Source organism: Esox lucius, chromosome 7, assembly GCF_011004845.1.
Source record: "Esox lucius isolate fEsoLuc1 chromosome 7, fEsoLuc1.pri, whole genome shotgun sequence".
Lineage (NCBI taxonomy): Eukaryota > Metazoa > Chordata > Actinopteri > Esociformes > Esocidae > Esox > Esox lucius.
This window is the reverse complement of record NC_047575.1, coordinates 13,088,478-13,103,636: the sequence shown is the minus strand read 5'-3', so window position 1 is coordinate 13,103,636 and position 15,159 is coordinate 13,088,478. Positions and strand designations below refer to the sequence as shown.

The following is a 15,159-nucleotide window of genomic DNA, read 5'->3' as shown; positions in this document are numbered from 1 at the left end:
ATAAAAATTGGAATTTGACAACTAATATGTAGGTTGTCTATGAATTATTAAAAACATGGGGAGTCTAAATTATCAAGTGTTATTTTACTGGCGGTGGATACAGGATACACGTACGGAAACATCAAATGTACAAGGACTTACACTGAAGTAACAAAATCTCAATTACTAACACAGCTGCAGAGGTCATGTTAGGATGATTCCCAATTAACAATACATACAGTACCAGTCAAACGTTTGGACACACCTACTCATTCAAGGGTATTTCTTTTATTTTACTATATTTCTTTTCATATTGTAGAATAATGGTGAAGACATCAAAAGTAATTAAATTCAGAGTTACGTTTTTAAGCATCGCAAAGGGGAAGAATTATCTGTTGCACATTTTCCTGTGACCATTGAGAGGACACTAAAAATACTTATTTTATCCAATCAATCAAAACCGAGAGATCGAGAGGAGATTGGTGTCCTAAACACACAGAATTCCTCACTCGGCGCCCGTAAACAGAAAAACAACGCCTCCTATCGTCTGTAGCTTTAAGGACGGCTACAACTAAATGCGCTACTATATTTTGAAATGTACGACTGCTCTACAGCTCAACAGTAAGTGAAGGCTGACCGTGGTCTTCAACGTCCAAGTTGCCCAATTTTTATTTTCACATTGTGGAATAATGGTGAAGACATTAAAACTATGAAATAACACATATTGAATTGTGTAGTAACCAAAAAAGTGTTAAACAAATCAAATTACATTTATATTTGAAATTATTTTGAGTGGCTACAATTAGCACACTTGGCATTCTTAGGTATATGACAAGCCATCTCGAGTAACCAAACGCCAAGTAAAAGACTTCAAAAGCTTGAGGAATTTTTTTTGGGTCTGATGAGACCAAAATCCAACTTTTAGGCCTGAATGCTAAGTGCTGTGACTGACAAAAAAGGTACCACTCACCACCCTGCCAACACCAGGTCTATGGTGAAGGAACATCATTAAATGGGGATGCTCCTCAGCAGCACATACTAGGAAACTGATCCAGACTGAGGGATGGATCAACAGAGCAAAATGCAAAGAGGTCCTTGAAGAAAACTGGATCCAGAGCATACAGTACCTCAGACTGGGGCAAAGATTTATTATTCAGTATTACTATGACCTGAAACATAGACAATGCTAGAGTGGCTTCGGGACAAGGCTGTGAACGTCCTAGAGTAGCATAGACCTGTAGGGAGACCTGAAGATCACAGTTTACCAGCATATGAGGAACTGTAAAAAAAAAAAAATTGATCAATTATAAAAAAAAATTATAACACAAAATGTAAAGTGGACTGAATACTTTCCAAAGCCACTGTATTTTATGCAATTATATGTAGGATGCATGCCTGGGTCTTTATAACTGGTTTCAGAGATGGTCTTTTGGTGTTGTATTGAGTGAAGTCTTTTAAATTCAGGTTCTTCCAGAACTCTGGTATAATCTTAGGTGTAAATGTGGGCCAACAATTTGTATTATGGTGTTAAATCCATGTAAGTACTAACAGTATTATAACTATGTTAAGAACATTTGTCATAATACATGAGATTTGGTGAGCAGGACAGAAAACAATGTTTATCATGACTGGCAAACAGGACAGCAGAAAACAAACATGCTTTAACATACAAATGACAGAAGACGTACAAGACCGATAATATGTGACGGTGTGTGTTAATTTATTACAAAACACAAAGCACCTACAATATTTTAATGTACCCCTTGTTTCCTGCAGTGTAGCATTTGTATTTTCTTCACAGTGATTTAATTATAAACATTTTGTTTAGACAGTAACATCCAAATAACCATTGTAGCTTACTGAAAAACAGTACACAGACATGAACAGCCATTAGACTTGAACCCACACAAAAATAAAACGAGTATCAACAAACATCAGCAAATTGAGTAAAAAATAGAATTTAATCTTTTAAATACAGTATTTTTAAAATACAAATATTGATTTGAACTTTTCCATGTTATAAGCTTTAGTACTACTATTAAGTATCATTATTATTACGGTTGATGTTTAATTTACACTGACTATACAAGGAAATGTGAAAGAGTTTTGGTGATTTCTTGTATTGCTAATTTACATCAATTTACACATACTAACTACCAATGATTTTACATCCTTTTACATTGTGATACTCTAAATGGAACACCCCTCCCCAAACCGTACCAACATGACAGACAAAACGACAATGTGTATCCATATGAAAACACTACTTTTGTATTATTATATTAGAGTTATTATTGACACAAACATTAACATTTTTACAACTTTCTAAACTGGACCCAGGCATCCTGTATGTGTCCACATTTTCAAAGATTCCAAGTCATCTTTGAGGATTTTTTTTTTTTTTAAATGATTAATGAACCAAACAAATCATAGAGCAACATATAGGCCAGGGTTTAACCATTTGTCACCTAGTGTTATTTTTCAATGAAAAAATAATTAAATTGACAGAGCCACAAATGATAATGAAACACAAACATCCACATCTGCAAAGAACATTACTGTAGGAGTACATTATAAAACTAGAACATAAGTGTGGGAGCTAGGTGAAGGTCCTTGAGAGGAGGGTATGGTAATTCAGTAACAGTGTAACAAGTCATAAAGAACACTGTTTTCTTTGCAGATTCAACTCATTATAAAAAAAAAATCCCTACATAAATCCACTTAAAAAACCTATTTGAAAAACATAACTCACAACATTCTCAATGGATTGCTTTATTTCAGTACCAAACCTGAGGCCAAGTGTAACAATCTAGCTGAAGATAGCCTTAACCAAGAAATAAAAAAGTACTGTGTAAAAGATACTCGAGAAGGAATTAACAGTGGCAAACAGATTCCAATCTAATCATTTACTGGCTTCAGCTCTTATTGGCATGTTTGCCATGTTCTGAATTTCGGTGAAACAGTGAAGATAACACAATCATAACCATTTTCAACTGCTCATTATGTAATACAGAACACAACATGAATGGTGTAGACTACAGCTATTTAACTCTGCTCCAAGATGGCTGAAATACTTCTGTTTGTTGTTTCAGCCTGGTAGTTAATTGCACTCACCTGGTGTCCCAGGTCTCAGTTAGTCCCTGATTAGGAGAGGATGAAAATCAGAAGATTCAGCCCTACAGGACTGAAGATGAACAACCGCTTAGGTAGACAATAAGCATTTAACAGCTCTGATTGTTTTACTAATTAATTATTCATCAGCAAATGGCCAAAGGACAGAAAGTATAGACCCTTTACATTTTGCAATATACCGTATGTTTGAAAACAACAGAGGAACTTACGCTATATGAAAGACTAAAATTGAAATGATTGCATATCATCAGATCAATGTAAATCACCAATCAAGCCTATTGAACAGAGAAACAAGTAAACAGACAAAAATTATTAAAAGTGTTCCCAGTCAGACTGGGCTGTATATTCCCACGAGGCTGAATGTTTTGCATTTAATTGTTGCTATAAGCCCCAATTCGGCACCAGTAGGCTTGCAGTTCAAAAGGTCATACACAGTATAAGGACCTCCACGTCAAAACAGAGGTCCCTTTCTTCAGTCTTTCAACGGCTGCAAGAAGAGCAGCAAAATGTTCCGCTGGCACGACATGTCAAATATGCATTCCAATTCCTAATTTCAGCCTCAAATTGATTTGATCGTGAATAAACGGCAAATTCAGTCGAATGGTTTTAAAACTGAACATTCCATCCAAAATCAGAGTGGTTGGAGGTGACAAGCGAAAAGATCTGGCTCGGAGTCATGTATCCAATCAAAAACATTCTCAGGAGCTATTGAAGTTCGCCTCTTCTTAAATCACTCTATAGTGGCCAAAAAAGAACAGTCACTTTTTCCCATGATCTAGCTGCATCTTCATTCCTCGTGTAGTGCCAGCACAGCAAAATTACAGTACACCTTTCTCTTTCATACAGAATTAAGCCTGTGTACCCATTGGGTCAACTAACAGTATAAATAAAATCTAATATCTTAAAAGTACAGAGACACGAACATCTTGTTGACAATCGTAATACCGGTATTCCCTTTTATTGGACTAATAGTCAAACCGTAGTCCTTTATTTCGCCGTTCTGCCGACCCGTCTAGGCCACCCAGGCCAATACATACAGCCAGTCATTGCCATTACTAGTTACAGTTATTTTTTCTTGCAATTAACTGTATGTAAAGTATTGCTTGAAAACATATTGCAAGTAATTCCTATGAATGAATTGAAAGCCCATGTCTGTATGTAGACTAACCAGTGCTTGACTTGACTAATTTTGAGTGCCAATACTGCTTTTCATTTAAGGTGCAATACTCTATATAGAGTTGCAGAAACTCAATTACAAAATGTGAGGTGCCGCTACTCTAGTAAACTCCTGACCAAGTCAAGCACTAAGACTAACCTACAAATACTCCTATGGGTGCAGGGCTATCTGACCCTATGCTTTAGTGTTTGTCAATGGCCATTCGTTTGCCTGGTATTTTAGTATGGCTTTTGTGTGGAGAGGCTGATACTGCATTGTTCACAATTAGGTCTAATCCACAAGGTTACAGTCTGTTCTTAGATACATGTCACTGTAGTTCATCATTTGAAGATGTGTGCTACAATGAAATACCATGGGACAGTGGAAATCAAATATGATTCAGACATTCAGATTGTTTGGATACAACTCACTGAGTTCCGTCCCATATTTCAACTGACTGAGCCTTGGAGTCTATCAATGAAATTTGGCAGTCATGTATTAAGGAAGGAAATTCCACCAACTTCCTCAGAGGCCATCTATTACATGCAAAAGGTTCTGATTTAACCACGTGTTGATTCTCTGAAGAGGCTTTGATTTAAAAAATAAAATAAAATCTGAGATAATCTCCACAATCTTCATTAGGAAAACTGAATAAAACCACTCCATTCACACCTGCCAGCCATTCACTTTCATTCGTTGTGCCCTTGAATCCTCTTTCCTTGCGTTCCTCTCATCCCTCCATTCTCTTTAGGGCGAGTCCATCATGGCTTCCAACATCTCCAGGAAGAGTTTGTGCATGGGCACACCGCCTCGGGTCTTGATGCTGTAGAAAGTGGTGAGGGCGCGACCAGCAGTCTGTCGGAGGAGGGGCAGGGTGAGGAGGAGGCGCCCCGCCCGCTGGGGGTCATCTGGGCGCCGCTGGCACTCCAACTCCAACAGGGTTTGGTGAAGGAGGTCCCTCAGCTTCTGCACCGCCTCCATGTCCTCAATGTACACAGAGTCTGGGCAGGGGAGATGGACAGCATGGTCAGCCTGTATATCAGTGGGGGGGCGTGTATTTTCTAAACACTCTTTTGGACAGAGAGTCTTGTAAATTGTATCGGCCAGCAAACATGATTATGGAATAGGACTCACTGGTCCAGATAAATGAACATGGTTGTATTTGCATTACAAATATTGCTTTTGTGGGTTAAGCAGACCGTGAGGACAAATCTGTTGTTTACAGTAATCGTCTGTCTGTTTTAGTACATTTCTCCAGCCTTGAATAACCATCTCCTCAAAGATCACTATAGACTATGACACATCTTAATTTAAATAAACAATTTGGACTGATCTGCTAAATGAAACCGAAAGCAGAACAATGCACAGAACAATGACGGGATGTCTGACGGGCAGAGCTAGTTCACCTGAGTTGGTGAGAGCGATGGCTTTGAGCATGACAAACTCCTCTCGGTCGAGCTGCAAGGAGCGAAAGCGTCGGGCCAGCTGGCTGATGGCCGCGTTGAGCTCTGTCAGCCCGGCCACGCGGGACATCTCCTCGTCAAGGACAAAGTCCTCGGCGAACACCACCTCGTCCTCACAGTTCAGGGAACGGAAGGCCACACCCAGCACCAGCACCTCCAGCCACACCGACTGCAGCACGGACATCTGGTCTGCCAGGGACAGTGACAGGAAGCCTGCGGAGATGGAGTTCGGGCAGACTGACCGGTCAGCCGCTGGGCGGACGGCTGGTACTAGAACACAGCATTCTAGTCCCCGATAGAGTCACAGTGTATCACCGCAGGACAACGGACGGGGGCGCACAGCTAGCTATCGCTAAACTTGTTTCACCTCAGTACTACGTCCTCGCTGCCCTGCGTTCTCCTACCACGCCCCCCTCCCTGCCCAATGCCCCGCTTACCAGGTATGTGCTTGGCCCAGCCGATGATGACGACCAGCTCCCGGTCGGCGAGGTCACAGAGGGTGGTGAGGGTCCGCTGAGCCGTGTCAGGCTGCAGTGGGTCGGGCATGGCAAACAGTTTCTCAGGCTCTGCCACCAGGAGGTGGGAAACGATGATGTTGGAGGAGCCTGGGAGGCGCGCACAAACACACATATCAAAGGTCATGGCACGACAGCCACGGGAGAATCCAACTGGTCCTGGTGTGGAAATCGTTCCGTGAAGTTACATAACGCTTATGTTGAGAAAACAGGCTCTCTGGAAAAACAAAAACGCCTGCAGAACACCAAAAACGCAGACTCACCTTTCTCACCTTCCTTCCTAAGCGCCAGGGGGGCGCTCTGGTAGGTCGCGTTCTCCACCTCCGGGCGTCTTTTATACTTCTGTCTCCCTCCTCTGACTCGGTCCAGACGGACTCCTGCATCACACAACACCACGACCGTGAGGAGTATGTGACGACCTGTAACCAGATGCCTCCAGACCGGAGCAGCCCGTCATGTAACGGGCCCGGATCAAACACTCACCCTCTTTCAGCATGCCCACTTTGAGGCACTTGGTGAAGCGGCACGCCTGGCAGGCCTTTCTGCGGCGCTTGGTGATCTCGCATTCATTTGAGGCCGGACAGCTATACTCAATGTTACCTTAGGAGAGGCAAGCAGGTGGAAAGGAGGAGGAGAAAACAAACAGTAGAAGTATGAGGCTTTTTTTGTCAAAGCAATAAGCAATTCGATTCTAGCGGATGTCATTCACACACAGCGTCACCGCCCGCGTCCTCACCCTGGATGGTCCTTTTGAAGAAGGCCTTGCAGGCCTCACATGAGGCCACACCGTAGTGGTAGCCAGACGCCACATCGCCACACACCAGACACAGTCTCTTGGGTAGCGTGCTCAGGGCATACTTGCACCGTCCTCCTCCGCTGCCAGTGGATCCCTCCTCCGCCCCGTCGCCCCCCTCCTCCTTGAAGTGGCAGCGCAGGGCTGGCGTGTACAGGGGGGGTGAGTAGCGCCCAACCCCATCTCCCCTCGCACCACCTCCGCCACTCTGGGAGGAGTCTGAGGAGGCGCCGCCTGGACTGGCCCGGCCGCCACCCCCTCCCTCTGGGCTGCTGGGCTCTGCCTTGATGTACAGGTCCGACCGACGCTCCCTGGAAGACATGATCACTGCGGATGGGGGGGGACAGACTGTCACACATCCACTTCTGTCAGACTTCCATTAAATTTTAGTATCAATACAACTGTCAATACATTAATATATTCAAAGCTGAGTGCTTGTTGCCTAACAACTAAATTGAACAGCAAAAACCAGAAGCCAATAAAGCTAATGGCTGCTGCATTCCAGCAAACATTATTCTGACATGACGGTACCAATAATGGGATATTTTAAATTATCAGCAGAGGGGTAAAAGCACAAAGTAAAAGTACATGTCTGTGTTCACTAAGTGAAGGAAGTCCCTAATTAAGACCTGATTTACAGGATTCAGGGAGGTCATTTAGGTTTTAATTAGGAACTTCCCTCACCTGGTGAATACAGCCAGGTACTGAACACAGAGAAAGTACATTTATGCATCTGATTTTCAGAGCGAGAGAGGTAACGTTAGGCCATAGGTGGAGTGAAACTGAGATGAATACAAAGGGGGAGCGATTGTGTTTTTCTGCTAAGGGCTGCGAGAGACCATAATCCCAGCTCAACCCTACTCTGCCCTCTCCAGATTAGGGTCAATAATCCAGAGCAGAAGAGCAGCAATCCCTTAACTAAACCCGATAAGGAATCCCAGTTAGGAGCTGGATAACACTCTAGTGTTACCCACCAGAACCTTCAGACAGCCTTACGCACAGTTCTGTGTTCGACTGAGTCCTGACACTTTTGCAATTGTTCAAATCACTCTGAACAACTGAAGAGAACATATGCAATGTAACAATTTTTCTTCAAACAGAGATTTGGGGTTTACGACAACACAGACAAGGATTGTGTAAAACAGAGAACCTCTGTCTGAACTCTAGCCTGGAAGCCACTGGTTCTACCCTGTCTCTCCCTCCTTTCAACAGTTCAGCAGGAGGTGTTGCAATGTGGGCCAGTGAGCTTCTCAAATGGTGTACCCTCTGGCCTGTAATCATTATGCCTTTACATAACAAGTCAGCTTTGTCATTCCCCCACTAATAGCAAAAATACAACAGCTCAGCTGCAAAGAGTAAGAGACAGACACATGTAAAAGGTACAATTTAGCAAATGTTTTCAGCTGTAAAGTATCTAGAACCCAATACATTTTTCTTCTGAAAACCAAATGTGGAAATGGCACTTAGGTGTTCACAGAGACATTGCGGAAAAGAGACATCCGACTCAAATACATTCCCCAATTCTTTTTTTATCTGGCCAGGTCTGCTCATTGCCCCTGCTCTGCCAAAGGAGTGCTCCTGCTCGCCCCACCAGCTCTGAAACTAAAAACAAATTGCCTGTGGGATGTCTCTCTCTGGGGCATCCCCTCTGCAGGAAGGGAGTACAAAGTAGACAGTGGTACAGTTCATAAATAAATAAACCTAGTTGTCTCACTTCCTCTACTATCTCTGTATCTTTACCCCTGCTGTGTTAAAATACCACATTAATGCAAAAAATGTATACACTGTTTTAGCGAAAATTTTTTGGACATATCTATTATTTGTTTTTTAAGCAATTCGTTTGTTTTATGTTCTATTTTTGTGGTATACAAATACAGTGTATAAGTATTAACTGTTATGAAATAGGTAAGTCAGGGAGTATACAGGTGGGTGCTTGAGAGATTCAAGGGCTGGAGCGGGTAAATAAACCCCGGTCTCCGGTAGGGAGAAGGGTTATATGTATTGACGCCAACACATAATCATTCTTCCCAACCACACACACACACTTGAGACCGGAAGAAAACTACGCAAAATTCAACAAGTGTGCAATGCGATTTAGGCTAACGAATAGGTAGGAAGCTAATGTAGGTAGCTAGAATTTGGTGGCAGTTTTAATGTTGCGAGCAAAGCCATTTCTTGAGCATATGTAAAGGGCACTTTGGGCAAGCAATGAAAGAATTACAGTTCAATAGGAAAATTCAACATCTTCGTTAATATTAAAGCCTGTATATGTTATAAGGAATGTAGCAATTCTTTAGCTAGTTAGTTACATTACTGCTATTATTACTGACGTTCTGTGTAGCATTTGCACAACTACAAGCTAACTATCGAGCGAGTACTATCAATGTGTGGATGTTCCGTTATGTAGTTGCAAGGAAACTACATTTATTTAAAACCTAATTTGCTTACCTGACATCGGCGGTATGTGTATCTAATTGAGTCCTCATATAGCCAACACAGTACTCTAGCTAGCTAACTAGCAGACTGAGCTTATGGCTAAAATAGTCCATGTGGGTTGGTTTTCCTTATCTGTTGACATTAACTCACCTGTAGCCGGTTAGCAAAAAGAACCATCTAGCTAGCTCACGTCAGATAGCTTGATTTCCCAAAGTATATGTCTGCCGTTTGCGATATTACCGCGCTGGTTGTGTTGTTTATGCCTTTGGGTAAGCTAACGCGAAATAACGTTCTTCTACAACGTGTCATCTGACGTGTCCGTCGGTTTCCAGGCATCAAAAGGTCTGGTGCACGATAGGAAGTAGCTAACTGTACTATAATAATCTTTCACTGACAGGCAAGATTGACCTACTACCCAGCCAATGTACTACTGGCTACTATGGCTACTATGTATACTTAGGGTTGACTGCATAGGACAAAAGTCAACGTGGAAGCAAATGGATCATTCATGAATAACTTTGACAAACTGTACAACCTTCTGTGAAATAAGTCATTCAACTTTAATCAATCTTACTGTACGAGCTAAGACCCTACACTTTTTACTTATATTTAAAAATCACTGAGTATGCCCATCTTCAGTTTCATCATATCTTCAGTTTCATCAACAAATTCATTAAATAAGATAATTCAACATCCATATAGATTATTTCATAAAAAGGCATAGAAAAACCATAGCATTTACCTGTGTGATGTGCTGCAGGAAAGCCTTATTTTACTTGCCTTTTGGTAACCCCACAGTTTATTTGTTTGTGGGTATAGTCTGGGTAGAACAGTCCAATTATCAGGAAACCTATGAGAAATGACAAAACATTTACTTATTTTAAGCCATATCTTCTTGTGTGCATGTTAAAAAAAACATGTTCTAAAAATTATATAACAGTACATAATAACATTACATGTTGGTCCACTGAGAGTTTCTTAACAAATCTTAATATAAACACACAGTAATGTACGCTATAAAGGTTGCTGTATCAAATATATGCCTGGAGATGCTATTCAACCCTGTCAGAGGCCTCAACCACTCTGTCTAGGTGTTTCAGGCTTGGGAAGGCATATAGCCAAGAGTGTGTTTGAAAGTGAAAGTCAGACCATTGTCAAAGCTTTGTAAAACTAGTAAGCTACGCCAGATCTCTTAATCAAATGGAATCGTGTAACGGACTGTTCATTCACTGCGTCCTGTTGTCTTCATCAACACAATTTGGTATAAGTTGCTGACAGAGGGGAAAACTATTTACCTTTCTCACTGGTACAATTTAGCTCATTGCAGTCACTATTCTCATTCCCATACAAGCATACATGCATGTTTCTGCACACTACACACAACCACCCCTCCCCCCTACGTTCTCCCTATGACACATTCCAAAGGTCAAAGTCACTGGAAAGCTTGAAGGACAGATAGAGTAACTGCAATTCTACCTCTCTCACATGCACATACAGAAGGTTTACTTTGAAAGATCATTTACAAAGTTGTGAGAGAAAAAATATATTGGAAGAAATGTTAGGGAAATAAGATTAACATTTTTATTACCTGGTAAAAATATGGGTGTAAGAAATTCCCTCTGATTACAAGTCTATGTATACAACTAATATTTTAGGTATTGATACTTGTGTTTAGGAAATGACACATTGCCATAACTATCACATGCATCATAATTGTTCATCTAAACTAAAACTTAAAACAGTTTCCCTGAAAGACAACTACTAAAAAACTTCAAATAGTTGTCTTTCATTTTACCAACTCAAGTTCTACAAGATGAAAGGAACAATCGTCTACATCTAGCACAAAATGAAAAGGTAAAAAAGTGACCATTGTGTACCCTGAGCAAAGTAAACTTAACACTTCAACCATAGTAAGCTTGTTCCACATTGCAGAGACTGCTGATGGACACATATAACAAAACTTACATCAGAAAGATCTACTCATTATTCTGTGTAGATCAGTCAATCACATTTAGCCATGATACATCATGGTTTTGATCCTGTCACACACAACTCATTCTAACTAGCCTGGCTGATGTGACCCACATTGTACAGAGCAAGGAAGTGCTGTGACTCACTGGTCTGGACAGGAGACTTCAAGCAATATTAACTCAGAAATTGGGTGGATTTATATTTGGGGTTTTCTGGTGGGTTGCCCATGCTGTTTGGAATTTCAAATCCAACAGTTGTAATGGAACAGGGTGGCATTCATAGGATGTGTGGGTCTGTGCCTGTGGGTGTTCTTTGTGGGAAAGATAAGGAAGAGAACCAACTAGTAAAATCAAATCCCCTTCAATATCAATACAATGTGCCCAACAACTTCAAGAGACTTTCTAGACTCGAAAGTCTGAGAATGAGTTTTCCAAAGTTCATCTGAAACCTTGGCATGCGCCACATTGTGGACTGTGCGAGCAGCAGAGGTGACCTTGCCCACTGATCTCAGTCTGGTGAAAGGTTAATTGAAAAACTGGATTATGTCTTCTTAAGATCAGGAATCTCAATCCTGGTCCTGAAGGATCATACTTTGCACAGGTCATTCCCTTTTCACTTGCATTCCGAACACAAAGATTAAATGTAGGCTACTAATTGAACAGCAGTTAAGAAACTGGATTGTGTGTGTGTGTTTAAAGTTAGTCAGTAAAGCATCAAAGACTTCAAATCACTGTTGTCACTTAAAGGCTATAGGTCAGGACTAACCTTTACCTAGAGATGACTTTGTTGTAATAGGCAAAGTCCAGAAACCTAAACTAGGCTATTGCAGATCCAATGCCCTATCTACCAAAGTAAGGCTATAGCCTAACTGTTTTTCCATTTCAAATCAATCTGTTTGGATTGATAAATACGGGCCTACACAGGAATCTGCTGGTGACCAAACTGTGTTTAAGATTGACAATAAATGTAGACTATATCTTACAGTAGGTTATTGAGGGGGTGGACCTTACTCGTTGGGACAGTCACGATGTCTCAGAGACACAACACACATGCCAGATCATTTGGTAGCTTACAGCAACGCACCGTTACAATGTCGTTTGCGCTTTCCCCTTTGCTAAACGTGCTCACGCAAAGTTAATCAGCTGCGGAATAGTGGAACGGTTCGTGCAAATAATTCCGAAATAATTGTCCACGATAGGCTATACTCGGACAGACGTACAATATTGACCACTATTAAACACTTACTTGTATTTTTGAGAACATCGCCGGAAGGAGGTCTCAAACCAGGCAGTACCGTAGCTACGGTAGCCACAGTTTAACTCCCCCTACAATGTCTGTCGACCAGTTTAGCCACGGTTAAGATCGCCGGTTTTTCGACATTGCCACATGAGTGGATGAAGCTCGTGACCAAAAAACGATAGCCTATAACATTTATGAACATAAAAAATGCAGGATCTGAGATGCGATCAGCCGTCGTGGCGCTAAATGTTTCCAATATGATTCTTTAAAAAATAAAAACAATGTATCAAGGGACACACCGTCGAAAGACTGATGTTGGTATTTAATCCATATGCTATTCTTCGTTTAAACAGCCTGGCCCATCATATTGATGTTACTGTAGCCTACAGGGGTTTGTAGATTATCCTTGGTGCTACAACTGAGGTTCTTGTTACGTATATCCCTTGTCTATTCTCCTCCCTCTACTTGCGTCTGCAATCCAACCTCCTTCCATGAGCGTCATCCGCGTTGCAACAATGAAAAAAATGACCCAGTGGGCTAGTTAAAGCTTCTCAGAGAAAACTGAAAGAGAACGAGTTCGCTACGATACGAAGACAGATCGAGATGAGATACGTAACTGTAGCGTATTTTGTTAAATTGTCCTTTCACTTGTAATGGCAACGTAAAGCGTTGCAAACGTGCCAATTTATAATTGGTTTGACAGGTTTATACGGATTTAAATAACGTACACTACTGTAAACATACGTTTTTTTAGCTAGTAGTAGGCTACATTTGAAAAATATATTGACATGGACGTACAAATAATATTGACACATTTTTACAGATGGACCCTAGAGTTTATGACAGATAGATTTAATAATTTATATTCATAACGTAAAGGCTGCTTTCTAGATTTCCATTACGCTGAGACACCTGCAGTAGCCCATATTTTGCACTGTTACTATTGGTCTACGTTCATAGGCCTGCGTAGGTTCCTACGAATATGCAAACTTGTTGTCATACAAAATACATTATATATGTACTTTTCTGTAATGCATTGAAAAGAATGTTTCCCTATAGATCACAATTCGTCATAGTAAATCACACATCGCTTTAGATGGCATGGAAAATGTTTGCAGCTGCGCTCAGTCAACTCGGTCTTGTGACACTGACCCGACTCATTCTGCTACAGGCCACACTCGTCAGCTGGTACGCAGTTTTTGGCTCGGGGCCAAGGAAGTGGGGGTCAATGGATGGCTGCAACTAGATGAGAGGAGGAAGAACGAAGTCTGGAATACGTTCGGTAACTTGACCATAACAGCTGGCGTTGAGAGGAAGGGAGACGGTGCGCAGTCTCCCTGTCCTCGTGCAATGCTGTCACGGAAAAGAGCGGACAACCCACATCCCATGTACAGGAAAATGCCTTTTAAGACCTAGAACAGTTATTTAATATTTTTTTCTAAATAGTGTACTTTTTAAATAGATTATCACAACATATACCATATATGCTAATATTTGCTATTAAATAGCCTGTACTTCAATCAAATACATCAATCATAACATAATAATTTGCGGGTCTTAGAAACACCATACAAGCCTATACTTAGGATTTAGATTTTTTTTTGTTTAAATTCGTCGAAATATAGGCATATAGGATAACGGCAGCAGTGTTGCTGATGTCATTGAAAAACCACCGACCTTGAATTGAAGGTCATACACCGACTCCGCATAGGCAGCCAATGGGCTGCTTGATGTTGCATTCTCCACACGCATATCCTCATACTGCAAAATGTTTTTTTTCACATAGATTAGGCGACATCTTAGTATTTTTATATTTGTAAAAGATTGAGGTGAACGTGTTTATTCTCTTTAATATATATGTTATTCTGACGTTGTCTTGCCTATCCTATATACGATTGGTTTCATGTGGTGGCTTGGACGTCTTCAGAATATATATGGAAGAACAAAGGAAACCACGGCCTGCGGTGGACGCATTGGGACAGGCCACGACCCGAGACAGGTGTGAACAACAGACATATGCACTCAAGCAATACAGAATGCTTTGAATTCTGAAGTCAAGAGAGATGAGATGTTTATGGGACAGTGTTGGGATTCAGCTGCCAAATGGTTTTAGGCCAATGTAGATATAGGGATAGATACACACGGTTTCCTTAGTTTCAGTTTTAAATGGCAGGGTGTCCTCAGCCTGTTCTTGTCCATCTAAAGGTTAAATGGCCAAGAGTGAACTGAACAAATGGGGAAAGAGGGGGCATGGTTTAGATGGGGGAAGGGGTGAAAGAAATTGACCTTCAAAGTGATAAAATTGTTTTAAAAATAGACCTTGTGTGAGTGAATGTTTGACAGAGCATTACATTCCTAGGACACTCATTCTTCCTTGCCATTCATTGTGTACCTGAAGATGCAAGAGGTTGTCTAATGTCCTGTCTGAATGAATTAATGAAGAAAGCGTCATCTTAATCTTACACTTCCAGTAGA

General features: G+C 41.2%; 1 protein-coding gene across 7 annotated transcripts; it reads right to left on the bottom strand.

Moving 5' to 3' along the window:
* Positions 1 to 1,675: 1,675 nt before the first annotated feature.
* Positions 1,676 to 13,164, bottom strand: esrra (estrogen-related receptor alpha). Of its 7 annotated transcripts, none has more exons than XM_010870637.5 (8): positions 12,691 to 13,164; positions 10,217 to 10,324; positions 6,982 to 7,386; positions 6,729 to 6,845; positions 6,509 to 6,622; positions 6,168 to 6,335; positions 5,674 to 5,943; positions 1,676 to 5,268 (listed from the first exon to the last, which is right to left on the bottom strand). In XM_010870637.5, the coding sequence occupies exons 3-8, from the start codon at positions 7,358 to 7,360 to the stop codon at positions 5,015 to 5,017; spliced, it is 1,302 nt and encodes a 433-aa protein (XP_010868939.1). In that variant the 5' UTR covers positions 7,361 to 7,386; positions 10,217 to 10,324; positions 12,691 to 13,164; the 3' UTR covers positions 1,676 to 5,014. The 7 variants fall into 7 exon arrangements, with proteins under 7 accessions (XP_010868939.1, XP_034149180.1, XP_010868938.1 ...); XM_034293289.1 differs by having other exon boundaries at positions 6,982 to 7,365; positions 10,255 to 10,324; XM_010870636.5 differs by having other exon boundaries at positions 6,982 to 7,365; positions 12,691 to 13,162.
* Between the last annotated feature and the right edge of the window lie 1,995 nt (positions 13,165 to 15,159).